The sequence below is a fragment of the Passer montanus genome, unplaced genomic scaffold (assembly GCF_014805655.1).
Source record: "Passer montanus isolate IOZ18808 unplaced genomic scaffold, ASM1480565v1 scaffold193, whole genome shotgun sequence".
NCBI classification, from domain to species: Eukaryota; Metazoa; Chordata; class Aves; order Passeriformes; family Passeridae; genus Passer; species Passer montanus.
In genome coordinates this window covers 201,302-228,656 of record NW_024366514.1, presented here as the reverse complement: position 1 = coordinate 228,656, position 27,355 = coordinate 201,302, and the positions used below count along the sequence as shown (strand labels likewise).

The window sequence follows — 27,355 nt, the reverse complement described above, 5'->3', positions numbered from 1 at the left end:
TTTGACAGCTGGGTCTCCATGGAAATAAGTACAAAAAGACTCCAGCTATTTTAAGAACTTAAAATAAAAGATGCCGGAAGGTTATGGATAGATAATACACCTGGGGGAAATCAGTACATTTTTGGACAATTCATATCCTTCAGTTTATGTCTTTTGCTCATACTGCCTGTACCAACTTAACTGGACAACAGCAGAGAGGGTAGAGAAAGGTGCCTAGTTTGGCAAGAGGGAGTCAGGCTCAGAGATGTCAGAAAATATAGCAGCTTATGTTCAGTTCTGCTTTCATGTGGTTCAAGACATGGGCAGTAAAACCAGTAGATATCATCTTAGAGGCTTTGTGACAGAAATTAAAAATTAAATATAACAAACAGAAGCACCAGATTTATTTGTTAAATCCAATTTTCTGATATTCACATCTGCCAAGCTCCCATATCTGTTGTTACCACTTCTGCCATGCCAAGGCACAGCCAGTCTGGCCACAGAGACAAGTACTATGTAGTGTCTCACCAGTTGTCCCACTTCTCCACTCCTGGTCTAAGCTGCTCACCTGAGAAGACTCTCATCAAGAGTGGCTTCAGAAAGCTCTTTACAGAGCCTTCTTTTGCACATTGTCCACATGCACAAAGCCTGCTGGCATTTGCCACCATTCCATCAGACTGTCTTTGGAACCCCAAGTGGGTAGGCAATCCATTTTTAGCATAGGAATAGGAATGTTTTTGGGTTTTTTTTTTTTCTGCTGGAAACTTGGATGAGTGCTGCTTTTCTTCCCCAGCAACATGCCTTTCTAAAGGACAGGCCAAATTATGTACCTGGATGGATTTTTATGCCTTAGCAAGTCCAGTGTTCTCAAAATCTGTTCATCTGCAAATCTGTGCATAATTTAAGCAGCATTCTCAATCAGAAGATTGACACAGGAAGCTATATTTGTTTTATATCCAGCTTTTAATTTCTAAGCTTTGGGGAATACATTTTATTTTTTACAGTTTAGGGAGTCAGGGATAAAGCAAAAAAATCTGAGAGTGTCTCATTGTTGAGAAGTTAAATTTTTTTATAGAAAGCTCATCCCATTTCCATCTCCACATCTGAACACAGTCCAGAATTACTGAGAGCTGATCTAACTCTCTGTATTGGATAGAAACCTCACCTGCTCCAGGGAGGTTTTATTCAATGGCCACACAAGTTCTTCTGCAACCTGGAAAAGTGAAATGCTCCTCAGGGCCAGCAAAATACCACGGCTACTGAATTATGGCAATTACACAGAGAGGGTTCTGCTGAATAAAGCAAGCGGAGTGTAAGCTCATGGTCTCTCTTGCTGATTTGTAGGTTGTAGAGCCAGCTGCTTCAGTAACGATGCCTTGAAATTCCAACCTGCATAGCAAAAAATCATCTTTTCTTGAAAGGTTTCTACCTACAAGTTGTCCTCTTCCACCCATTTTCACAAGCCTGTGCTTGGTCTCTTCTCCTTCAGTAAAATTGCTGTATGTTTTCTACACTCACACAATTAGTAACTGTACCTGCTAACATGTCCTGTAGTTGTCAAAGCAGTATATCCACAAAAGGTCTGTGCAGACAGACGGATGCATTCTCAGTTGTCCATGTCATGCCTTCCCTGCTCTCCTTGGTGCCTTTGGTGTTTTCTCTGGGCAGGGACTACTGTCACTGAGCAAGCCAGTGTAACACCCACCTAAAGCTGAATCATGTGACAGGCAGTTCTGAATTTTCAATAAACAATGACCAGAAAGGTGACTATTTTATTACTTTTTAAGTAATCAACATGGAAGCAATAACAGTGATTAAGTCACAACATGCTTAGTCTAATAGTAACCACAGTATTGATACTTAACACAAATATAACAGAAATTACAAGTATGTTAACATTATTCATTCTCAGTCAATGAACAAAAGTGTACAGTAAGGTCAGCATTAGTCTGTTAAGAATGCTCCAAAACCAGCTGGCCAGTGTTCTCCAAAGCAGAGTGCTTGCTGCCAGGCAGGCTGGGGTGCTGCTATCTGCCCCTCCAGGCAGTTTTACTCCTGAGCTCCCATGGGCCCTTCCTCTTCCCCTGTTTTTGCCTGTGGTTCTGGTGTTTCCCTCTGTTTGTTGGACTGTCAAAGCAGGGCCTGCTTGAAGGAAAAGGAGCTGCAGTGCCATGGGCTGGCCCTCACCTGCTGTGTCCCCTGGGTGGTGCAGGGATGCAGCCCCGAGCTCCAGGCAAGGCTGGCTCCACTGAGGGTGTGTGACCTGCATCAGTATCTGCTCTTTCCCCACTCTCCCTGACCTCCTTGCTCCATGGATAGGACATGCTTTCGGAGCTGTACCGCTTTTAAGATGCTTTCTTTTACATATCACTCTTTAATAGGAATCCTGTAACACAAAATAGAAATCTTGCTTTTGTAGGAAGGGGTTTTTATCAATGCACCCTTTTCATCTCCTAGTCCTTGTACCGTACCGTCCTCTTTTCCAAAACATTTACTAATGCTTGTACTTGGCCACCCACCTTCACATGGAAGTACCAAAGTGACACTCAAAACAATAACTTGCATTTGGTATTGTGGTTCTGGCCCCTCTTGGTCTGAGCAACATAGGATAAGCTTCTCAGCTATAACATTTTCATAATCACAGGGAGGGCTGCACCCTCAAAAATAAAATTCCTCAGTCTTTTTTAGAACCAGACTAGAGGACATCAGTGTGAACAAAGCAGTAGTCTCCATCATTCTTCCCATCAGGATTCCTCCTAGAGTACCACCAGCTGCTGTGTCACGTTCACTGTAGAGACAAGAGAAGATGTCAGCTTGCCAATTGTCAATACTGTCAATTCTACAAGTTTTGATGGAGATGGAAAAAGAAAAAAGTCCTACAGCCTGCTCAAGTGGGCTTTTTCTCCCAAATGCACTTACTAAGGCCTCCCCTACTCCTTCTCATACAGCTCTTATGCTCGGTTGAAAAAAACCCCAAAAACAACACAAAACTGAACCAAACCACAGTGAGTAAACCCACCAGCCCAGGAAAGTATATGTCTAATTATTTCTGTAGAGGGTTCAGTAATGGTTTTGGACACACTGTTCTAAGTTACTAAGTGTTTACCACTAACTACTAAATACTTTTAATCATCTTTTTATTACTTTTTTCAGCATCTTTTTATTTCTTACAGCAAAGCAAATCCATTGCCCAATCCTACAGATTTGTGCTATCGGGCCAGGATCAGCCACTTTCAGGAAGAGCACAGTATGCCCAAAACAAGACATAGCAACGTACTGACTATTTGCATTCCTCGTGTTACTACCAGGCTTAAACAGTCCAGAAGAAGATAAAAATTCCTGCAAAGCTAAGGCCTGTCACATTCATGTTTTCTGAAAAATCCCTTCACCCAGGATTTTTCTCCTAGGAAGCTGAGAAGCCTCAGAGAAAAAGGAAAACAATAATATCTCATTGCTTCTCCCGTGTTTTGCTGCTTTGGAATGTGGTTGGAAATTGTTTATCAACAGGTGATTGTTTCATTGGTTTCTGCTGTGAGTTGTTTTGACTCAATGGCCAATTTGTGTCAAGCTGTGTTGGACTCTGGAGAGAGAGTCACAAGTTTCATTATTATCTTTTTAGCCTTCTGTAAGTATCCTTTCTGTATTCTTTAGTATAGTTTAGTTTGGTATTTTTAATATAATATAGTGTCATAAAATAGTAAATTAGCCTTCTGAGAACATGGAGTCAGATTCATCATTCCTTCCTGCCACAAGGGACCCCACAAATACAATAAAGGCCACAGTTTCACAACATGCCATCCTCTGCAGCAATACTGCTTTAGGATGTTCCCTGGCACCGCTTGCTCTGCAAGCCCTGTAGGTTTGTGGGACAGCACTGAGCTTGGACAGGAACCCTGGAGTGAGGACTTGGTGAGTGAGCCAATATCACTCCAGTTGCAGTGCCATCTCCCAGCCCAGTTCATTCCCCCAGTAACGCACCGGTGTAGTTGTCCTGCTGACCGGGCCCTCCTCCATCCGGTGCTTCCCGGCGTGCGGCAGCTCTGAGCTGTCCCGATAGTCACGGCCCTTGGAGTTCTGCATGTCCAGCACTGCCCGGCTCTTGGAGGGAAGGGGTGGCTTGTTCTGCTGTCCCTGCATGCTCAGGCTGACTTCAGCCCTTGATGGCTTCACGAGTTTTTTGAGCGGTGCCGAGTTTTCCAGTGGTGTTGTCATCTTTGGTTTGCCTTGGTTCTTTTCCCCTGTATTCTTTTCTTCCTGTTGGTAGGATGAAGTGTAGGACCGGAATCGCTGTGTGGGCACCAGGAAAGGTGGTGATGGCTGTTTGCCAGAGGTCTTGCTGCACTCAGGCTCCTGTGGCTTTGTGAGATGACAGCTCTGCTCAGGCAGTGGCGGCTGCTCTTTCCACAAAGCCTTGGGATATTCCTGCTCTTTCTTGGGGGCCACCTTGCCCTTGGAGCCCATGGAGCCATACAGTGGGTTCTCAAACATCTCTGGCCTTTGCTGCCCTTCCTCCTGCAGCACAGGCTCAGCTGTGGATTTCCCCATGTCAGGCAGCCTACAGTCATGGAAGTAGGGTAAAAATGAGACTTGTGAAGAGCAGGAAAAAGAGGCCCTGACTGATTTAGAGAGGACATGAATAGTAAATGAGTGTGAGCAAATTAAACTGACTGCCTGAAGAGGCAACAGGAAAACAATTAAATTTGGGGAGGGAGAACAAAAGTGTGTTTAACAGAGAGAAGTGTGTTTTACTTTGTTTAATCATTAGTAACGTGATAGAGAGCAAATATGCATAGCATTGTGTAAACTGCCTGCTAGGTTACAGTTCTGTCAAAGTGATGTTTGGCTTTTTTTTAAACACAGATAAACTACCGAGCCAAACTATGCCACTCCTTTGATGACTCTGCAACACACACAAATCTGAATTTCAATATTAATCTTCAGATCTCGCAGAGAGGATAGAAATGGTTGTCTAGAGGCTTAAAATAAGAGCTCACATCATACTGTGGCATTTTACAATTGGGTCAATCTCTTCTTGCTACCAATGCAGCATGGTATTCCTAAGGAAGGGATAAATTTCCTTAATGCACCCAAATGCACAGTGTAGGGTTAGACAATCCATGTGCATTCCCAGCAGAGCCCTTTGAGCTGCAGCTCAGCCTGGAATGACTGCACAGCTGTACAATGGGACCCAGCAGGTCCTATGGGTTTGGGTCACTAGACCTGATTTGGCCAGCTTTCACCTGCAAAGTACTTTAAAAAATCAGCCACAATATCACTGAGCAGAGTGGAATAGAGGTGAGTGGCATATGTTCTTTGGGTGTCTTTGGATGAGTTGTGTTCCATGTGTCAAGCTCTTCTCTGGCAGTCAGCGCATGCTGGAGCAGAGAGCTGAGCTAATGAAACAGTGACTGTGCAGAATGACAGGAGAGAGGAGCCCAGACTCAGTACAAAACTCAAACACTCACTGGTACTCTTGATTCCAATTACAAATGCTTCTGTTTGCTGTCGGCTGGAGGGATGGTTTTGGAGACAGAGGTGACAAGGAGGGTGATGTGGAGGATGAGTGACTCTGCCCCATTAAGGAGGTGTTCTCTTTGGACTGCTGCTCATAGTTCCAGAGGGAAGGTGCCTGCTCTGATGAAAGTGTCTGCTTAAGCTGGGAGGTTGCAGAGGGCTGCTGAGAGAAGGGAGCCATGCCCAGGTAGTTGGGGTTGCTGATGTCTGTGGGGGTGGAGCTGCTCAAGAGAAGAAATATTGTTAGGGAGGCACATGCACAAATAGGTTTGGGGATTTTTGTCTCCCTGCCAGCTTCAAAGGAGTTAGTACCCACTGACTGCTTAGATTCAATACCTGCTTCCTTTTTTTTTTTTTTTTGGTCACTGTTGCTTCAGAATCACAGAAAAAGTGGGAGTCCTGTTAGTGCCTCACTCCCCTTGGTCACTGGAGAGGAAGCAGCTGGGTCAAGACAACCTCCCCCACCCCCAAAATAGTTCCTGTGGCTATAGCAGATGCTTCCCTTTCCAGGCTGCAGAGAGCACTCAGCTTCTGCAGCCACATATGGGGGCTGTCATAGGTTTCTGGGCCCAGCCAGAAGCTGCCCTCAAGGAAAAGCCCCAGTGAAAAAAGGTGAAAGGAGAGCCTTACTCAGACTCATGCTGTGACTCTTTGAAAGGAAAAGCCAAGCAGTTTGAGCATAGCTTCCCACCCCAAGCTGTCAGAGGTAAGGTGGCAAGGTTACCGTAAAATATCCTCCTTTCCTGGGCTGTCTGGAGAAGAGACAGCGCTCCCCCAGTAGCGAGCGATGGCTGCTGCCTCTCTGGCCATCAGATGAGTAGATTTTGACTTTCTATTGGAAATAAGAAGGCCTTTTTTAAAGAGGGTTCAGCGACCTGTTCTGGCTACTGCACTCTCAGCTTTTGAACCTTTGGGGACAGGAGCATTGACCAGTCCTGACCAGAGAGCCACAAAGCAGCTTCCCAGTGCTCAGCACCCCTGTTGATGCTGCTCCCACAGCAAGCCCAACTTTGCATTTATGGTGCCAACCATTTTCCTGGAACTGACTTACCCACTTGCCCTTTACCTGTTAGCCAGATCCCAGTCTTTGTTAGGCTCTAAATTGCTGACGTTCTTTGGTTTCTGACCAGTGATTTCATCACGTTCAATCTTGACAAAATCTGAGGGAAAGAAGGGGCACACATCTCCAGAGTCTATCTGCTCAAGTTTTTTGTGTTCCCATGTTCAGTGATGGACAGTTTTAAGCCGTTGTTGCTGTTATATTTTCAACTATCCACTAATACATGTCATGTCTTGTTGACAGAGGAAGAAATGTGTCTTGAAATACAAAGGTCATGACCCACCAAACAGCCACATACAGTCATTTTACCATTGAGAATAATTGTAGATATAATGAATAATTGTAAATGGTTGTCTCTATACTCTGAATGAGAACAACAGATAGCAAGGTGAAAAAAGCAAAGTTTGTGATCTTCTAGCTAAGAAAGTGCTCATTGAGAGCCTGACATACTCTTTGCTCCCCAGGATGACTGGAGCAGGGAGAGCTTGGCATGGAGTGTGCCATGTCACAAATGGAAGTAAGGGATCCCCATTCAATAAAACCAGTGCAGGTGACAGACAGGGGGCTCTCTCAGTCTGCTGAATTTACTTGATTGATGAAAAACCCCACAGAATCCAATTGTTCTGTCTTCCTGAAAGAGTACGGGTATGCTCCTGAGAGCTAACCATACTCATACCTCCTTGCACTCTGCATCAAAAGCATTCTCTGTGACTACAAGCACTCTGGAGATAATTTTCAATTCCTTGACAGTTATCAGAAATCTTTTGAGATGAGCATTCTCTAGTGTGAGCATTGCAGCAATGATGCTCCTTACCATACAGTTTCTCTCTCTGTTTTCCTTGTGACGTTTGTAACTTGATTTCACCTTGGAAGATCCCTGTTTTCTCTCCATGGTGTGTGAGCACAGTATGGATAGGTGCTAAGGATTCTGTTGCTTCTATTCGCAAGGCAATGCAGCCTTCCCCTAAAAGACAACAGGGAGACAATGAGGCTGGGACTGAGAAACAAAGCACTGAAATATTTTGTGTCATCTACTACCAATGCACTGACAGGTATGTAACTACTGGAGAGAATCTGCTTTGGATCACAGTAAGGAGCATAATATCTCCTGAGAAATTAGGGGCATTTATTTCACTTCATGTGTGTGTGAAGGATTTGAGTATTGAAGTTACCTGTGGTAACCTCAGGCTTCTGAGCTTCCACTCCTGTAAGGAAAACACAAGCCTATGGCTGCTATTGCTGTTAATGGGATTTAGGCAAAGAGCCTTCTGTGGACAAGGACTGCATTCTCTGGCTGGTGACAGTCTGGGAGCCACAAGCACAGCCAACTTTTCTGTAGCCAAGAGATATGCCTCAAGTAAGTGCAAGTGAAACAGAATTTGTATGCTCTGAATAAATGCATTTAAACATGCTGATTCCTGATTTAGTCCCTGTAAAGGACTTTCTTTTTAAAACACTGCTCTTTCAGAGCTGGTAAAGCTCACACAGGTTGTTGCTTTGAGTTCATATTCCTTTAATCATAATTACTTACAAAACATTGCCCACAGTGAATATATATTTCTGTGTATGTTGAGTTCTAAATCATAGCTGTTCAGTCTATAGGACTTACTTCTCTCCCACTCTTTCAGTAGCTTGGAAGAATCTAAGTAGATTTTGACTCATCCAGAACTTTACAGCCGAGCACTTACCATAAGATTCATCACTGTCTGACGACTTAATGCTGATCAGGATATGTTGATCCAGTAGGTATTCTGGGTCTGAAATAATTGGAGTCAGCTGCAAAGACATGTTAAGGTGGGTCAATACAACACATGGTTGACAGGAGTACACTTCTCCCTGGAACTCAGTCCCAAATGAGGAAAGCCCTGCTGGATAAACCCATAAGGGTATCACATCACCTCCAGAATCAGCCTCTGATAATATCTGGATTTCTGTGATAGAAGGCTGCACTCTGAGTCCCAGCACAGCAAATGGAATGCTGCAAATCTGACACTCATGGCATGAGCTGCAGTTTTCTCCTGTAGTCCAGGACTGAAAATCACCTGAGGAGGAAGGCATCTGGACTCTGATTACAGTCTGTTCCCAAAAATCTGGCTGACTGTTGTTGCAATCACTTATCGTAGAACCTTTCCCCAGTTTCTCAGTGTAAGGCACTCTTTTCAAAGTCAGCACTTCTGGACTATTTAGAAAGGTATTGATATGCACCTTTGCTCCAAATCCAGGAGCTCCTGTAGTTCTTTCAACTCCCACCATGCATGAAGGACAGCTCTGATCTCAAGGACAGAACTTGTGTCTGACACTGACACTCGGAATATGACTTCTGAACAGTGATGTTCTTTTTAACACAGGTAAAAAATACTTAATCAACTTTTCTAAAATATACCAAGTTTTATCTGACCAGGCAAAGAAACTCCAGGACAGAGTTACTTTTTAAGATGTTTTCTTTTCCATTTAACACTAAAAAAAAAAAAAGGGCCTGCTCAAACCAACATTATGTTCTCTAAAAAGGTGAGAAAAAAAGTCATGGTCCTGAATGGCATAATCACATCAGCAAAATTCTTCATAGATACGTAAGTACACTGACATATGAAAGTCCTTTCCTGCTTACAACATACTCTGTTTAGCCTAAGCCCATCCTGCATTCTTACAGTTCCTTTAAGTGTAAACAAGACCACAACAATGTTCCTGAAAGTAGTATTTATGAAAGTAAAAGACCTAACATTTCTTAAGGGATGAAAGTGGAAGCTTCTCTTCCATACAAATATGGAGGTATTGTCCCAGTTTACCTTTGGAAGTGCCTCGACAAACTTTACCACAAGCTCCCCTTCATTTCCATCCTCATTTTCTCCTTCCTGGCTCTTTACAAAGCCTGCAAAGGGACAAGAAAGGAGTTTACCAAGAGAGAGACAGCAAGAACTGGGCTACAAATCCTCTTCACTATGTCTCCAAAAAGCCTACAATTATTTTCCTACTTGGACGCAAATTTTAAAAGTATTAAGCAGCTTAAAGTCTGAGCTTTGGGTGAATTTTTACACAGTAAATTTGCAAGTGGTTTTGCTAGAGCATTGTTAAATGGTTTCATTTTGCAGTTAAACTTGGCACTGAGGAGATCAGTGCATACATGGACCGGAGGATAGGAACATGACAGCTCTTCCTACGCCACTCAAGATAGCATACTTTTGAAATTCTAATTTAAGATTTGTAATACACTGTTTCCATAGAAATTTATGCAAATTTTGATACAGCCAAAAAATAATCTTTTATGGAACTGTCTTTGACACAGCGCTCTGACATGCGATAATGTGATGAAGCATCCACCAAAGGCTTGCTGTCCCACTTACAAGAGCAGTTCTGTGATGGGAGATTGCTTTAAAAAACCCACAGCAAGGGCACGTAGGCTTGTGTTACATAAACAGCTGAGACTCAGCCCCACAGCATGGGCACAGGCAGTGAAATCTGCGGTGCTGTGGGGTACACAGTCCCACTTACAAAGTCACATCACTAGCATTCATTTCCCTTTTAGTTGATCCTCTGACTTATTTTTTGTTAAACCAGGTTAATTCAATTATTTCAAATTATTTTTGCTAGGATAATGCAGATGCTTAATTTTGAAATCACCTGATCATTTGTAGCAGGCACAAATAGAAATTTAATCAATCATGTCTTTACTATGTAGGCATTTTCTGTGTGATAAGCAAGATATATATGTTTCCCATCAAGAAAGGAATTATCAGACTGACAAACAAGGTGGAAAAACTGTTGGAAGGCTACATGTCTAAGCATGGATTACAACTACCTTGGCTATGGGGTTTGGACTGTATTGCTGATAGTATAGAATGTCTTGCAAACTACAGCAAATCTTTAGGACATCCCTTTTTATGCAGTGGAACAAATGATCCACATAGCTGTTTTTCAGATCAAAACAAGACAAAGGAAAACTAATCCTAACATGCAGAAAACTTTGACAGAAACAATAAAGATGGGCAAACCCATACTTTCTAAGCAGCTAGAATGAAACTCAATGTAGAACTTGGTCTGGGACTTGGTCTTCAGAGTAGCGTAGCAGTGCAGGAACTCTATCTCCCCTTGGGAATCTGTGTATTTGGAGTCTAGGAAAGAGGAAGGGAAAATAATGTCACTTTCAGCAGGAGATAGAGAGAGAATTTTTGAGTGGACTTCTAAAGAATCAGCTTTTTCTCTGATCATATACAAAGCACTGCATTCTGTATCCAAGGCAAAGATGGCACACATGCACGCAACCTGACTGACCGTTCTTGGAAACAAACTGTGAGGTGACTCCCACTTCAAAGGTGGCAAACACAGGACTGTGGTCACTTGTCATGATGTCAGTGGTGCAGCCTGCCAGGAGAAAGGGAGGATGATTACTGCCCTGCTCCAGGGAGATCACTGCCAAAGAAATATCATTCAGTAATTTTCCAGAAAACGTAACAGTCTCTCTGGTAACTGTCTCCAGTCAAATGTGTTTCTCTACATAAATTCCTGTCAGTACATATGAACGTAACTCTTCTGTCAGAATACAGAAAGATTTGGTTAATGGACACCATTTTACTGTACTGTTTTGTAGATGACTGTCAGTGTTACATTCCTCCTGTACAAAAAGCTTCCTGGTTACCTCTGCAACATGCACAGCTAAGTATAGCTCTAATATGGCAGGAAATCACACAAGAATACACTGGTGCTGCTTCAGTGCTACACAGTTTGCTCCTGGCCCAAAGTTAACAGTGGGTGACCAAGGCCTGATTGTATCTAAACACACACAGAGTTCCAGCGGACCCAGTCATTCCAGAGAGGCCTATTCAACCCCACGCCTCAGCATCATGGGCTCTGATCTCAGCATCAGATCAGCCTGCCTTGTACCTGAGAGACTTTCACAGCCCTGCTCCCAATCTACATGTAGGAAACCATGAACAGCATACTCAGATGCTCAGTCCTACAAATAGTTGATGACATTTCAGGAACTGGTATTTGAGTCTTTTATTAAACAGGTTTTGTGGGCTTTTTCTCTTCCCTGAACTGCACTTTGGTGATGCTTCTCAGCAGGAAAGGGAACAGGCTCCTGGTACCACACAGTTCTTGAATATGATTTGGTACAAGAGATGTGTTTGCAGCTCCAGTCTCTGCAGACTGGACTGTGCACACAGGGTCTGTCCTGCTGGCACTCACTGTCAGGAGTTCCTGGTAGTGACTGCACAGGAAAAGTGGTGGTTGCTGCCAAGAAATAACTGGTGTAAAATGATCCTACAGCATGGTCTAAAGTTGGACAGCTGCAACTGTCCAGGTGGTGTTCTGCATATAAAAGAATAACAGAATGAATTCCCAGCTCTGTAAGGTTACAGGCAGAGAGATTTTTGGCTCCCCTCTGCCTCATTTAACATCAGGTCCCTCTATGCTGAGTGCCTGGCAGTGCAGGGAGATCCTACAGACTCTGTTCTGAATCATTTCCGTTTCAGACTGGTTGCCTTGCTATCGACAATCTGTTCTCCACCCACCATAGGACTGACACACAACGTGCACCATGGGGTAGGATTTCCAGAGCACTCGATCACACCAGGATGGCAAGTTGTACTTCATCTGCAAACCAAAGGAGAAGTAATGTCAAGAAGAATGGAAAGGGCCAGTTCACAAAAGATCAGAAAATTCATTCACCCAAGCACCATATATTTGTGTCAAGTCTTTTTGTTTATATTGACTCCTTTCAAAACACAAGGGCAGAAAACACAGAGACTGGTTTAGGTCACTTTCTTCTGCAGGAGTTGCTGTCACAGCTCTGTCACATACCTCTGAAGGGAAATCAGTTTTAACCTACCCCTGTAGCTTTTTGCTTGGTGTAAACATACTTCTCCCGGGTGCCTCTCTCAAAGCGGTAGGTTGGAGCAAAAGTAATCTCTTCTTCCTCTAAAACAGGGAAAGAGCTTGGTTACAGCTTGGCCATTGGGAACCCTCACCTGGGCAAGAGAGCCACTGCCCTTTACACCCTGCCCCATGCTGGGGCTGGCAGAGAAAGCTGGTGGATGTAGCAAAGGAACCTGCCAGCCAATACAGGGTCTCACCGAACTGCAGGAACACCTTTTGGTCTCTTCTCTCGAGGAGAAGCTGGTCAAAAGCCAGCAGCTCCGGATACTGCTGCTGCCTGATCTTCTGGATAATATTTTCTGCTTCCTGCCAACAGGGAAACAGCAGAGCTGCAGATGATGCAAAACCTCTTATAAATACTCCCCTCACAGGTTAACTGGTGAGTGCTCCTGCACTGTTTGACAGAGCTGTAGCCCCTGCCACTTCCCTGTCCTTCCCTTCACTGAAAAGCCCCAGCCTTTTTTGTGTGGCTGAACATTTGTCTATCAAAACAGGTATTGAAATGCCCACACATCCCCCACACAAGGACACACACTCACAACCACATGCACATCGACACCAAGCTTAGTGTTTTCTCCCACATACTGAAACCTATCCAGTATTTATGAGGGCTTGCCTGTTCCTGAGGGCCTCTGAGCCATTCCAAGCTCACCAACCAGAGCAGAAAGGCAATCTCTGGATTGAACCATTCAGGGACAGATGCTTATTCACAGTGGGAAGGAAAGTCAGGAGGTTTGGGGAACCAAGGCTGCCTGAAGCAGCAAAGTGTGCCAGATGGCATTCCTGGGTCCATTAATCCTTGGAGAGGGCAAAGGGGATTTCCTTCCTCTCCTTCAACTGGGGCCACACTCACGCCCTGGGGATCCCTTCTGTCTCCCCTCTTTTTTGTCAGGTTGCCCTAGACTGGAAGAAGAGAACACTCCTATAGCAACAGAGCGTGCTGTCCCTGCAGGGCTTCCTGCAGCATCCCGCACCGTCGGGGGCTGTTCCACACGGTAGTTCAAGTCTCCCAGCCAGAAAAGATGAGTAAAGCGATGAGTGATGTTAAATGGACTCAGTTTCTTATCTCCCAGTGTCAGGAAGCGCAGGATGTTCGTGTAGTTCTGGTTGCGTCTGTCAAGACAAGAAAACATCTGCCTGACATCCTAAACTGCCATGCAGTTTCCAAATGCCTGGGATGGCAGAGGCTGCAGCTTTTCCAGGAGGGAGCTGCTACAGAGGAACAGATCAGAAACTCAGAACCTGCCACCCCAGCAGACAGGCCCAGGGAGTGTGCTCCTGAAGCCACTTCTGCTGCCTTCTGGGGCTGTGCTTTTCTGAGCTACATGTCCTAGAAACCTAGCATTAGATTGTTTCCTTCAGATTTCAGCAGCAAACACATAACTAGATTTTGGCAGCTTTTCCAGGAACCCTTCTGAGGAACCCTTCAATAGAAGTTTTTCTATTTCATCAGTTGCAAAGATCCTGTGCAGAAATCTCACACCATCTGTTTCCTGGACTGGGAAAGATGGCAAGGCCAAAATCTTCATTTCAAGTCCTCTTCACTTTCAAAACCACTCCTTCCAACTGCTCCAGCTCCTCCCAGTGTGGGCACTGATTTCCCAGTGGTGTAAGAATCTTTGCCTTCCAGGCCTGAGCTGACCAGAACCTGCTTAATCCACAAACACTTATTTCACAGCTGGGTATAGAGAATTAGTCATGGTGGGGATATTCCTGTTCTACACCTCCCTCCTGGTATTCCTGAAGGATCTTTCTCAGCTGTGTCCTAGGGCTCACAGTACTGCCTACAGTGAGAAGGAAGACAGTCCCCTTCAGTACATTATTTTGGGATGGGAAAGCCTTCCCACATTTCTCCAATGCACTGTAGATCATGGAACTGGTTTCCTCATGCAGTGGATTTTCAGGACAGGTCACGCAAATGTTTTGTGAGACTTTTACACTTGGTTCTGAAACAATTTTGCCATTCATTTCCCCTGCACCCATGTGCTATGGCCACATAGCAGAAGTCCCCTGTTTAAATGCCCTCCCAGGAGATGTTAAACAGGTTTTTTTTAATGGTCAGGAAGACATGTTTGTGCCTGTCTGGTGGGCCCTCCTTCCAAACATGGCCCAGAGAATTTCACCCTGGCTCAACAGCCATTTTTGAGAGGGGAGGGTGTATCTTACCTGTGTTTCTTTTCACTTCCTGAAGTCAAATGGCTGTTAACAAACCCAAAGGAGGTTCCATTAAACATGAATGACACCCCCACTGCTCCTTTATTACCTGGCAAAAGGGAATCCAAAAATGACAAAAAGTTAATCCACCTCCAGGCTGAGTCTAGCAAAGACAATAAAGCACCTAGCACATGTGAAGTAAAGTGGAGGATAGAGAAGAGAAATTGTCTTAACACAGAAAAAATTAGTGCATACAGCACAGATTGTGGGAACAAATTTTTAAGGGTGCTAAAAAAATTAGTTGAAGGGAGAGAAGTGCAACTTCATTATATAACCCAAGAAAGAGCAATCCAATAGCCAGTCAAAAGTGTTTGCTGGGAATATAAATATTTATATGTGTGTGTGCGTGTGTGTTTATGCTAAGTATACACACAAATAGATTTCCTCTCTTACAGGGTAAAATACAACCAGTGCTAGTGGGATATAACTTTAGGAGTGTCACATAAAGGTTGCCCAAGGAGTGTTGTAGCAGAAGAGCTGTTCCCTGTGGGCTGAGCAGATTGCAGCTGCCTGGCAGGCCCTGCCTGTGCCTCACCCAGCGTGTTCGCGATGCCCGTCTTCACATTGGCTGTGCAGATGTGGCTGATGCGGTTCTCGTGTTCTGGCTTGGCCAGGACAACGATCCGGATGTTCCAGAGGGTATGGATGGCTATCTGCAGGAATGGGAAGGGTAGAGGTTATATTTCTGCGACTACTTGCCAAGCTGCACTGTGGCTGCAGCCCTCCTGACTCCTTCGATAGCACTTCTACAGAAATTTTCTTCCCATGCTCAGGATGTGTCTTCAGTCATTTTAATCAATGCTGGAACCTTGCTATATACTAGTCCTTTTTCTAGTTAATCTTTGGATTATTTTACTTGCACAAAATAGTTTCCCAATCACCCTGAGAGTTAGCTTTCCAGATATGCTTAGATTTGTTTCTTGACATCACTGAAACCCAGGAATGTCCAAAGCTGGTTTTAATAAGGTTCAAGTTTCTCTTCTCTGCCTGTGTACTGTTAACATCCTACTTTGAACGTGCAATAGCCTAGGACGAGACGAATGTCCAAAGCTGGTTTTAATAAGGTTCAAGTTTCTCTTCTCTGCCTGTGTACTGTTACATCCTACTTTGAAAGTGCAATAGCCTAGGATTAGATCTAGGCTACAATTGGCTCAGGAAGTTTAACAGTTTCCTCCTTTTTGAAAGTCAAAATAACACCAGCACTCAGCTTGAGTGCTCAGCATCTCCCCTTGCTCCTAGACTGGCAGGGTCCCTACTATGGCCAGGGGAGGGCACTGTCCACAGTAACAGGTCCATCTAGCCAGCTCCGGGGGGGCATCTTGTGGAGCCCACAGACATATTCAGTTCATTCTCCTTCACCCAAATGCAATGAAAATAAAGTGAGAGATAGGGAGGAGGTACAGGCAAAATCCCACTTGTTCCCATCTCTTTTATTTGTTCAACATGTACACCCTCATTTCCTGAGTTCCACGCAATAATTGGAATAACTCCTCACCACTTTGAAGCTGATACTGGTGATCTCCTGCAGAGATTGCCTTAGGGTCTCCAGCCATTCCTTCTCCCCCTGGGGATCCTCCTGGGTGCCAATCACATAGATGTCATGAGGAATGTAGTCAGCAGTGTCATCACGGGTCCTCCCCTGCCCCTTGGAGAGGAACCAGGAGGTGATCTTCTTTGGGGCTGGAGCTGCACCTTTTGTTAACACATCAAACACCAAAGGAAGTCAGAGCATGTCAAAATCAGGATGAAGATAACACATGGGGACACAAATGATAGGTTTCATATCTCATATCACCTTTGTATCAGCCAGGGCACGCAATTCTAAGATGACAATGATGTTATCCCCACCTGAGTCACTGAGAAAGAAGTGATTCTGCTCTGAACACCTTCCTCTTGTTAATGAGTTTTCCAAGGCCAAGGCTAGCCAGGAGTAAAGGCAAGGAGCTGTACTCCTCCTGGCCTACCACTGCCTTGACCTTATTCCTTAAGGATGGCCAAACAGACAGCTCAGCTCACAGGAGCTGAACAAGGCTACTGTCTCAAAAAGGAGAAAAATAACCTATATTCCACTGTCCTCAACCACACCTTGTCCCCTCCTCTAAGTACCACAGACACTCAGCTGTCTTCCCAGGCTGGACATGAAATGTCCCTAGTCAAATGAGAGCAGCTGATGTGCAGTTTTGTCACAGCATAGATCACAGCACATGCAGCAGTTGAGACGGCCATGATACACATAGCCTTGCCGTACAATCTCAGAAATCTTCAACCCTGACAGAATAACATCATATCACTTCAGAAGGCTGCAAGTGTTTGTCCCTCCTGTTCTTTAGCCCAACTTTTTATCCCCTCATGTTGATGCATTGCACCTGTGTGCCCTCTGCTCCCTTTGGTGGTTGCTCAGTGCCCTGGGCACTCCATGGCTCATTGCTGTCAGTGCTGCTCACCTGCTGTTCACAGCTGTGCCCACTGGGGATGAGGCTCAGCCACAGCCCCACTCCTAATTATCACAAACTGTGTGCCTACACAGTTTGTGGAATTGCTCCTGTCCTTTCTGCACGGTGGACAATGATGTGCATTGCTCCACCTGCTTTGTGCCAGCCACAATTCCCTGTCACTTGAGCAATCCTTCAGAACCCAACACAGAGAGTCTGGAGCTCATTGTGCCAGCTGAGCACACCTTTAGGCTTTAGTGTCTGGAGGAGTGCCCATGGCAGAAGGGAGCCCATACCCATATTCCAGGTGCCAATGAAGATGGTGATCATATCAGGCTCTGGTTGCTCTGAGTGTTTATTCTTCATCTGCTGCAAAAGCTGGCAGAACCCTTCTCTCTTCTGGACAGGGAAGAGCAGAGAAAATTAATGAGATACTTAACTCCTCTGCCATGACCTCTTGAAAAACCTGCTGAACCAGGAAATTCCCCACACATTGAAGGGCTCTGCACTATCCTGAAACCTTCCAAGAGGCTGCCTTTCCTGTGGTGCTTTTTTAGGCATTTAGCTTGTGCATTGCTCTAACAAATGCTCATCTGGTCAGAAAAAAATCTTTTCTTCTGTCATTTCTATAAGAAACTTTTCACAGTAGCCATCCTGACTCCTTGTTCTCTTCAGTGCTTGCTCTATCCTCCTTCCTCAGTGACAGCACTTAGGTGTCCACTATGTCCCTTTGGACAGTATACATGCTCATTTTCTGGATGTTTCCAGAACAAAGGAGAAATTTTTTTTTTTTTTTTTACAAAGGCAGCTACTGTCCTTCAACAGTTCCACTTTCTACTAAGGAATGCCCCATGTTCCACTCCCACCCAAGTACCTGTTCCAGGCTGGCAGGAAACAGACACCATGTACATACCTTGGAATCAGAAAAAATATATTCCTTCCGCTGTGTTTTTTCTTTTTCTGTTTCCAGAACAATAACCAGCTTGTTTGGAACCTTCTGGGACTTGATGAGCTGCAAGACTGAATACAGGCTGGGTGTTATGAGCTGCAGTCACTGAAATAAGGGTCCCACCAAAATGAACAGAACTCTGCTCAAAGGCTTGGGATTTCCATGGTCTTTTCTGCCTATGCAGTTTGCCTTGCATTTTAAAGTTGCTTAATTCTGTTCCCAATAGGAACAGATTTGGACTCCAAGTGAAGAGGCCCCTCAAGACTCTTCTGCTTGGAGCTGTTTTCCATTCCAAAACTGGCAATGTGAAATGAAGCCTTAACTTTGTGCAGGCAATCCCCCTGTATCCTGAGCCAGCCTACATGTGTTCCTTCCCCATCTGTGAAAGAGGATGTAGAACCTCATTTGGTGGTAAAGGTGATTCCTCCCATCTAAAATAGCAGCTAATTATTATGAACACCAGGTGGAGAAAGCCATGCATGAAAGCTCATCTTTTCAATTACTGCCAGCAACAGGTTGATTTTCTAGCAGGAAAGAGCCCAAGGGTATAATCTACTCTCTCACAAATGTCTTTGTCTCAACTTCAGTGAGCTGCCTGTTCAGAAAGAAAACAGAAAAAAAGGAAGTTGTTTGAATCAGGCAATCACAGACCAAACTGGTGTTGCTCATGATGAGAGATGCCGATTTACGTACCAAAAAATCAAGGGAAATTCACTGAAAAATATTACTGAAACTGAATGTCTGGCTTTTTACCGTCAAAAATCATCACAGAAGTCAGCATGTTCCTGCAGAATGTTGGGGTTTTTTTCAAGTGGCATTGCTTTTCAGAACAAAATGGTTCCATTGCAACTAGCCCTATGGGGAAGCTTCTACCAAAACCTGCTCCCTTGCAGTGCTGATTCCAGTGTCTTCATTTAGACCTGGAGATTGGATCTAAAACAATCAGTGAAAGCTGATTATCTCAGTACAGAGATATCTGTGTCTTGCTGACTGGAGCTCATGCATCACCCAGGACCTAGCAGAATTCCCAGAGCCTCATTCAGCGTCTGTGACATTAGGCTGACATCAAGCTGACATCTTACTTTTCTTGTGGGTATAAAACTTGTCTTCTGGACCATCCTTAGATCTCTTGATAATCAGTTTTCCCATTTCCACATCCACTTTGAGTTGCATTTTTGAGAAAATTCCTAGGGAGTCAGTTTTCACCTAGTGGAATACAGAGAGGTTTTCCATGAGGGACCTTCTACACTTCAGTCACATGTATTACAAATGCAGCACTTCCTTTGATTCCTGGCACATATCATTATGCCAGTCTCACCAGACATCTCTTAGGCATTTTCATGGTGCCAAACAGCACCCAGGAATAGCTGTTATCTCTGTGGCAGCACAGCAAACTTCCCAGGAGCTGAGATACTGACATAAATCTGCATTACTGTCCTTCCACCTTATGATCAGCATTGTTAAAGGAGTAAATTTACCTCAAAAGTGACAGGGGGGATAAGAGAGCGCCGGTGTGTTGAATCAGGACCTTCAATCAACAGTGTTTTCACCTGTAAAATAATTATGTGCAATTTATTGCATTTGGTGATTCTGTACTACACTGAGAGTAATGAAATCAGAACAAAGAAATCTTACTGTGGCAGAGCACTGCACTGAGGATGAATATGAAACAAACTAGAGGCAAAGGAGTACAAGAAGATGATAAAAAATAGCTTGAAAACTCTACCTTTTCTTCAATAGAAGACAGCAAAGAAATCAGCTGGTTGAGTTTCAATACAATATTGACTGGACTTGCTTCACCAAGCATCTGAAACCACAGCACAGGAACAAAAAGAGAGAGGGATATGGGTGATTACCAAGCCCACAGAGCACAGCCTGGAATGCAAACCCAGGAACACCTCACACAGGCCAAGGAGCCACACTTGTACCTTTGCCACTCTGATCTGCAGTGGGCACCACAAGAGCATGGAATATGCAGAAGTGTGGGAGGCTGGAAGGACAAATCTGCAAACCTATTCCATAAGGTCGAGGCAGCTGGTCATGCATGGGAGTCAGTTTGCTGCTGGGGGCAAGCTCACATGACCAAGCCTGGGGCTCAGCATTCAAAAGTCCTACACTTTTCGTTTTCTGTCAGGGAGAGGAAAGTCATGGGGACTTAAATGGGCTTGGGAAAATGAAGGATGTGGCAGTGAAACATCCTGGAGTAAAGTTATGGAAAAAGAAATGCATAGTGCCAGCCCACATTCTGAGGGAGGATGGAGAGGTAGGAGTCCTCAGGCAGTTGGTGGCACTTTCCTCTAGGACAGGAAGGGGGAGCAGGTGGAGAGGGCTATGGGATAAGTGACACTGTGAGACAGAACTCACTGTGTGCCCTCTGCACTGCAGCAGAATGAGGCTAAAGAGAATAGAAGTGGCGTGTGCCCACCTGCACCCCACTGGCCATGACTGCACACCAGAGCCCCCACTGACAGCCACACACACACCTGTCCTGCTCTTCCCACCTCCCAGCCCCCTTACCTGGGAGCGCTGGTGGGCACCAGGATGCAGCTGCTGCTCAAACACCTTCTGGATGGACTCCAGAGATGGGAGAGTCCTCGAGGCCTCACTGGGAACACAGACATGGCACAGGTCTAAGGCTGTTCTCTGGCCAGTTCCCTGGCTCTGTTCACACTTGGACTAAGCCACACAGACGAGATGACAGGCACACGTTCACATTGGACACATGTCCACACGGGGCCTGCCCTCGCCATGTGTCCCCTGAGCTGTGGGATGCGTGATGGCAGCAAATCCCAGCTGCCTGGTGATGTGGTCAATAGGGCAGTGTGAGTCACACAGCTGACTTCACCTTGCAAAGCTGGAACAAGGCCGTACTGGCTGCTCCTTGGGTTTTGCTTTGGAGGTTCTAACTTCCTAAATCTCCCCAGAAAGGTATCCCAGTCTGAGCAAAACCTGAAGATATGGTGTACAAGCAGCATCAACCCAACCATGCCAACTTGTAGATCCAAGTGCACTCAAATGCCTCAGAGCCCAGCACAGTCTGGTGCCTCTGAATGCTCTGTGGGAGCAGCTCAGTTCTGTACAGGGCCTGTGCAGCTGCTGAGGCTACTGAGGACAGTGCTGGGGACTCCATATGAGAAGAAAACTAATTCACGTATTTCATCTTACATGACAAAAAGGGGCCAGGCACAGCAAGGGGGTAGAAGAAGCAGCCCTTGATCCCCTGAGCAGAACCATTTACAGGTAACAATGCCATTCCTCCAGGGCTTCCCAATGAGATTCCACAGGATGCTCATTTGTTGAAACTGCTGTGTGACTTTGGCACAGAAGCTGCATATGGATAATGACAAGACTGATCCTGGCAAGAGCAGCCAGGGAGCACAGGTCAAAAGGAAGGTGATGGTGGTGAGCAGCACTAGGATGCTTGCACTGTGTCTAGTCAACTGTGGATATTAATGATTTCCCTCACTTTCCTAAGTCTGAATAGACTGGATTTTATTCCATCTTTGTTAGGGAAAGTGCTCCAAAGCAAAAGCATGCCTGGCTGAAGATATTTCTCTAGATGTTAAACCAAGGATGACTAATTGCCTAAATTAAACATTCATGTTTGACATTTCAGTCGAAAAGACTTGCTGTGGGACACACAGGAGTACAAGGCACATGCAGGAAGCTGGTTCTGCTAATTTTATTCCTCCAATGCCACTATTCAGCTCTGGATCACCTAGGGCCCGTGTCACTGCAAACAGTTCTGGCCCCAAACCCAAGAGTCCCATTGATTTCTGCAGCCATGGAGTCAGACCCCAAGAGGCTGCAAGCAGTTGCAGGAACACTGGGAGAAGTTTAGTTTAAGAGTGAAAGGATATTTACTGTGATGTGCAGGCCATCTCTTGAAAACATAGCAGCAGCTGTTTGAAGCAACTCAGGAGTAATTTCTCATGGGAAAACTGCCCTCTGTTCACAGTGCAGCATGTAGGCTGTGTGTGAGGAGGAGGAGGAACAGCTCCTGTGGGCGTTCAAGCCCACTAAAACCACAGGGTGGTTTTATTTACATTTGTAACTTCTTTTGTTTTCCTCTCTTGACAGTATAAATACCTTTAGTGATCTTCATTGAAGTGTCAGAAGCCTGTGTGTTCACATGCAGTTGCACAAGTGCTGGTATCACAACTGCGTGAAAAACTGCCTTAAAAACTCTGTGTGCAAATGATCTGTTGAGGGAGAATAAACAAGAATGTGCAGAGCAGCAACTGATGACCAAATGATGGCTTCAGACAGTAGCAGATTGAATAGAACACCATTGGTGTTTTTCACTGGAAGTTGAACACATCCCCTTGCATGGGTAGTCCCCTCTCTCTCTTAGTCAGATTTCCAGCGGCTGAAGGATTCCCCTGGCCAAGGAAACTCTTGTATGGCAACTTCTTTACCATGGAATGCCTCACAAAAGTACCCATCAGCCTTACAGGTCTTGGTTTTGTTTGTATATTTCCAGTATAAGATCTGCCAGAGGGAGTAGCCTCTCCCCAGGGTTCCTGGTCCCCCAGGCTCTAATAAGGAGATGTACCATGGCTGACCTAACCCCTTGGCCACTGCCAGTCCTAAAAGGTAGTGGTAGCAGTAGCAGCAGAGTTAAAACCAGCTTTCCCAGTCTCTGATGAACACTGAAGTCCAGGCCTTGCTAAATTAATCAGGGATAATGGGTGAGGGAAGAGCTCACAACCTTTGCACTCTGGTCTGCTGCGCTTGAGTTTCTTGGCCAGATGTGCATCCTGCCCATGGCCAGTACCTGAACTGCCAAGGGCACAGACTGTTCACAAACAGTTCCTCTCTCAGCCCCACTGCTCTTTCTTTCTCCTGACCACTGAGCAGCTCCAGTGCTGTCCCCTCTTCTTTGCTGACCTTGGCAGTCACCACCCACCCACAGCCTGGGGTCTCAGCACTGGCTGAGGAGCAAAGGGCACTGGATGCTCCTTTCTCACTGTGACTGCTGCATGTCTGAGCCTGACCCTGAGAGATGGCACCGCTGAGCTCTGCAAGGTGAGGGGAAGCCAGAACACAGATCATAAAACCCTCACATTCACAGCACGTCTGTGTGGCTCCCCAGCAGCTGGGCCAGCCCAGCCACAACGAGTCTGTGCACACTCATAACCCTCAGCACTGCCTGGAAATTCAGAGGAGCTTCAGCTCCACTGCAAGAGATCTGCTGGGCTGATTAACAGCTCTGGGGTTTTTGTTTTGTTTTTTAACCTATTCTCAAATAGTGTGAAAATAATGGAGTTGAACATTAAAAGAAGACACCAAGAAACAGCCTAGGAATAACCTGTACTTTCAGCTGGAATTCCCTGCACAGCTAAAGGAAGCTCAGGGAAATAAAACCTAAATTTAGGGAATGCCACTGACAAAATCTGAGTTCAGAAGTTACATAAGGGAAGTGAAAGGAATGAAAGGGATTTGTCTTTACAAACAAACTGTGGTTCTGCTGATAAATGAAACTAGATACTGAGAGATAAAAGAAACAATAGGAAGAATTCCACTGATTGATGAAAGGGATTTGTCTTTACAAACAAACTGTGAGTCTGCTGATAAAGGTAGATACTGAGAGATGAAGGAAGCAATAGGAGGAACCAGGAATTCCATAGGAATTCCACTGATTGACACAAGGAAAAGAAAAAGGGGGAGTATATATTAGAAGGAGGAGTGTATTAAGCGATTCAGGAACTCTGTACCTCTCAAGTACCTCAGCCAATGGAGAAAGAGAGAGGAAAATTAGGATAAAAAGGAGGCTGCATCCTCTAACAATTTGAGAGACCCTAGGGGAATGATCCGTGGCCACTCCCTTAATTCAAATAAAGTAACAGGACTCCTCTGTCTCCTTAATTGGACATAAACCTCTGGTGCTTGTGGATTAATTTTTTTGATTGAATTAATCTTAAACCCTAGACAACCTCAGAGATTAAGTGTAAAACAATAGGATACCCAAGCATCTGATTATTAGCCAGCTGAAGGTAAGCAAGTAAGGTAAGTTTGGTTGGATGGTAGAGATCCATGAGAGAATGTGAATAGAGGGGGAGAGGCTCCTCAGTGAGACCTGAAAGAGACACAGCCTGCAATTCTGGACTGTCATGGCAAAACTCAGAAGGCAGCTCCAACAAACCAAAATAATGCCGGTATGGGGAGAAAATATTGGGGTAGAACAGCATGAGGATGTGCATTTCCATAGCCATGTGAAGTGACCAGAGGGACAGAGGGCAAGCCCTTGTCCTTTGCTGGGTTTGTGGTGCAGTGTCCTGTCTTGAGGATGGTCCTTTTTTTGTTTGGTTGTTTTTTTTGTATGGTGTCCGGGGTGGTCGCAGCCCTCTCCCTGAAGTGTTTTTCCTACACTTGGTTTGCCACCCCGGGCGTGCTGCCTGTCATTCCAGCCGCCGCCCCGCGGTTCCTGCCACCACCACCATTTCCCATCCTGAGGGCACCGGTCCGGCCGCCCCTGCGCGGGTGCGAGGGAAGCCCCGTGCCCTCTCTGCCGCCCTCACACGGGCAGAGCGGGGCGAGCCCGCGGCACAGAGCCCCCTGCAGGCGCGGAGGAACCACCGCCCGGCCCGGAGCCAGCAGCGCCCCCTGCTGGCTGTGCCGGAACTGCGCCTGAGGGGAACGCGCCGGCAGCACAGGGAAGGCTGGGACTGGGTCTCTGGTTTTGTTTGTTGTCCTTAGCTTGTCTTGTTTTATATATAGATATGTATAAAAGAATATGTAAGAACATATATATATATATATTCTAGTAAATAACTGTTATTCCCTTTCTCGTATCTTTGCCTGAGAGCCCCTTAATTTCAAAGTTAAATAATTTGGAGGAAAGGGGATCATATTTTCCATTCTGAGGGAGGTTCCTACCTTGCTTGGCAGACACCTGTCTTTCAAACCAAGACATGTCCCTACATTCAGCAGGCTTCCACCAGCAGCAGAACTCACCCAGCTCTGCTTTAGGATGTCACTTTGCAATGTCCAGTCACCATAAATAGTACAGAAAATCCAGAAATGTTAAAGATATCCTGGCAGTTAAGGGAATTATAGCCTTGCTGGATATCCTTTCTTTCATTTCCCCACATGCATTTATGAGGAATAGGGTTGTGAAACCCAGATAAACTTAAGTAGAATAAGAAGTTGGAAATGAGAGAAACCAAACCTGGTTACAACAGCAGCACCAGAGGTATTTTAGTAACACAAGACTCTCACTTGTGATTTCATTTGATTTGAGCTTCCACTGTTCACGTTTATTCTTAGCTGGCCACCTGGGTCTCCCCTCCCATGCATGTAGAGAGGCAAAATGCTCAGGCAGGGCACAGAAGGGCAGCTCTTGCAGCAATCTGTCCTCAGTCGTCACAGGGCTTGTCTGTGGCAGCTGGCTTCTAGGAGAACAGGATCAGGCCAGCAGCACAACCAGCCTCACCTCTGCATACACCAGTGAGAAGGGTATGGCAAGCCTTGGAGAGAAGTGTGGAAATATGTGCCCTCTGCTGAAGAGTGCTCCAAGAGGTCTGCACAAGTTTGGGCTGGTCCCTTTGCTTACAATCAGCAAGGGGGAAATAACAACCTTCCAACAGAGAAGGAGGGAGCTCTGCCATGTTCTAGCAGAGTTTTTCTATTTGTGACATGGAAGGCCTCCAAACAGGAAAGGTAAAATTTGGAGAGTCAAGTGTCTAGGCTCCTTTTTCATTTCAGCTGGCCTTCACCAACATCAGTGGAATCACTCCAAGTTCACAGTGCATTAGTGGGAAGGAAAATCAGTGTTTAAAATCTAGTTATACACTAATTTGTGCTTGTTTCCATAAATGGCTTGTGCTTGACAATCCTGTGGGTGTCATTTATGCATTACCAAATTATGCAGTTAATCGGTTAGTACATTTTTTGTTTTGTTTCTTCCTAAACAAAGCTTAAAATATAATACTCTGCTCTCTGAAACCCTCTAGAAGAAAACTTGATTGTCAGAGCTGTCTCTTCTATATAGATTTCATATATTTGCATCAGAATCACAGGTCACAGCATCTAAACATACTGATTTTGAGAGTAAAGCAATTTCCTATTCCAGAAATGAGGGTTTTCAATGCATGCACATGGAATCTTTGTTAGACTATGGTGTTATGGCATTACATTCTGAAAACCAGCTTCTAGTTACCTGAAGAGTCCTTTGCAAAGAGCTGTAAGTAATTTCTTCAGTTGAGGAAGATTACTTGAGCCAGTCTGCACCATCTCAAAGTCACTGATGATGTGAACTCGCAGGTAATCCTGGATGAGTTTAAGATGCTCGTCAGAGACACTGTGAAGTAAACAGACAGGTCAAAAGCCAGCTCTTCTCTGTACTCCCAAATATCAAATAGCTTTCTTATTTTTCTCAAATTCCCACTGTTTAGATACATGGCTAATAAACCAAGTTTTCTCAGATATTACTCATCCTTTATATTAGAAAACTATACCTCAGTGGAGAAAGTGTATGGGTGATTTTAATAATTCAGAAATGTATTTTTTCTAGACAACAGCTGGACTGTAAACAGCAGTCAATGCACTGTTGATCTGATTCTGTTCTTTATTTGGTAGTACAAATGAGGAGTAATCTTGCTGAATCAAACAGATCCTCAGCTGTTCCAAACAGAGAGGCCCAGCAAGCACAGAACTGGGCTGAAGGCTGGTTCACAGCCCAGTCACTTGCCCTTCTTTACCTGCTTGTGTCCTGGTACTGCAGTCGCTGGAGTAGTGTCTCAGAAAGGGACAGTTTATTCACGTCTGCCATGCGTGAGTTTTCGGGGAGAGAAGAGACATCCTTTGTCTCACTGCTCGGCAGTGCCATGAGGATGTTGCGTGGGGGCAGGACAGGAGGTGTGGGTACCAGGTCTAGCAAGAAGGAAAGGAAAGGCACAGTCATTCCAGCACAGAAATTGGACCTCTTGTCCCTCACCCCAGGCAGGGCAGAGCCCACCCTCCAGGGGCAGTCTTTGCAGAAGCCATCTCTTCCAACAGGTCTGTGGAGGGATGTCAGAGCTGAGAAGCTCAGGGCTCAGCACTGGCCCAGCTGTGTTTCCAGGGATGGCAGTGGTGTGAGAGCAGCAGGATGAAGGGTCAGGCTTGAACCTCATGTGTAGGCAGCACATGCCTCTGCCTCTGTCTCTGCCTGCAGTGAACCCCAGCCAGTTTTGACTCTCCCATTTGCACAGCAGCTGTGAAGGTTAATTTGTTAAGTTGAATATAATGCTTAGAAAACATAGCATGTTACCTCACCCATGTCATTCCCATTATCATGGAGATCTGCTACTGAGGCAGAATGGATGGAGGGATGTGATGGAAGGAGCACCA

General features: G+C 45.2%; 1 protein-coding gene across 1 annotated transcript in view; it reads right to left on the bottom strand.

The window, feature by feature from the left end:
- Positions 1-1,717: 1,717 nt before the first annotated feature.
- INPP5D (inositol polyphosphate-5-phosphatase D) overlaps positions 1,718-27,355 on the bottom strand; it is a 52,262-nt gene continuing 26,624 nt past the window's right edge. The window contains exons 4-28 of the mRNA XM_039706480.1: positions 26,725-26,896; positions 26,184-26,324; positions 20,540-20,627; positions 19,749-19,829; positions 19,501-19,572; positions 19,105-19,228; positions 17,987-18,093; positions 17,370-17,472; positions 16,137-16,333; positions 15,177-15,294; positions 14,594-14,690; positions 13,402-13,540; positions 12,625-12,733; positions 12,381-12,469; positions 12,064-12,145; positions 10,823-10,912; positions 10,549-10,662; positions 9,340-9,422; positions 8,242-8,329; positions 7,368-7,517; positions 6,560-6,653; positions 6,218-6,325; positions 5,445-5,714; positions 3,958-4,534; positions 1,718-2,767 (exon numbers count right to left, since the gene is read on the bottom strand). Of these exons, the coding sequence (XP_039562414.1) occupies positions 2,765-2,767; positions 3,958-4,534; positions 5,445-5,714; positions 6,218-6,325; positions 6,560-6,653; positions 7,368-7,517; positions 8,242-8,329; positions 9,340-9,422; positions 10,549-10,662; positions 10,823-10,912; positions 12,064-12,145; positions 12,381-12,469; positions 12,625-12,733; positions 13,402-13,540; positions 14,594-14,690; positions 15,177-15,294; positions 16,137-16,333; positions 17,370-17,472; positions 17,987-18,093; positions 19,105-19,228; positions 19,501-19,572; positions 19,749-19,829; positions 20,540-20,627; positions 26,184-26,324; positions 26,725-26,896 (3,296 nt within the window). The 3' untranslated portion in view covers positions 1,718-2,764. The remainder of the gene's footprint in view (positions 2,768-3,957; positions 4,535-5,444; positions 5,715-6,217; positions 6,326-6,559; positions 6,654-7,367; positions 7,518-8,241; positions 8,330-9,339; positions 9,423-10,548; positions 10,663-10,822; positions 10,913-12,063; positions 12,146-12,380; positions 12,470-12,624; positions 12,734-13,401; positions 13,541-14,593; positions 14,691-15,176; positions 15,295-16,136; positions 16,334-17,369; positions 17,473-17,986; positions 18,094-19,104; positions 19,229-19,500; positions 19,573-19,748; positions 19,830-20,539; positions 20,628-26,183; positions 26,325-26,724; positions 26,897-27,355) is intronic.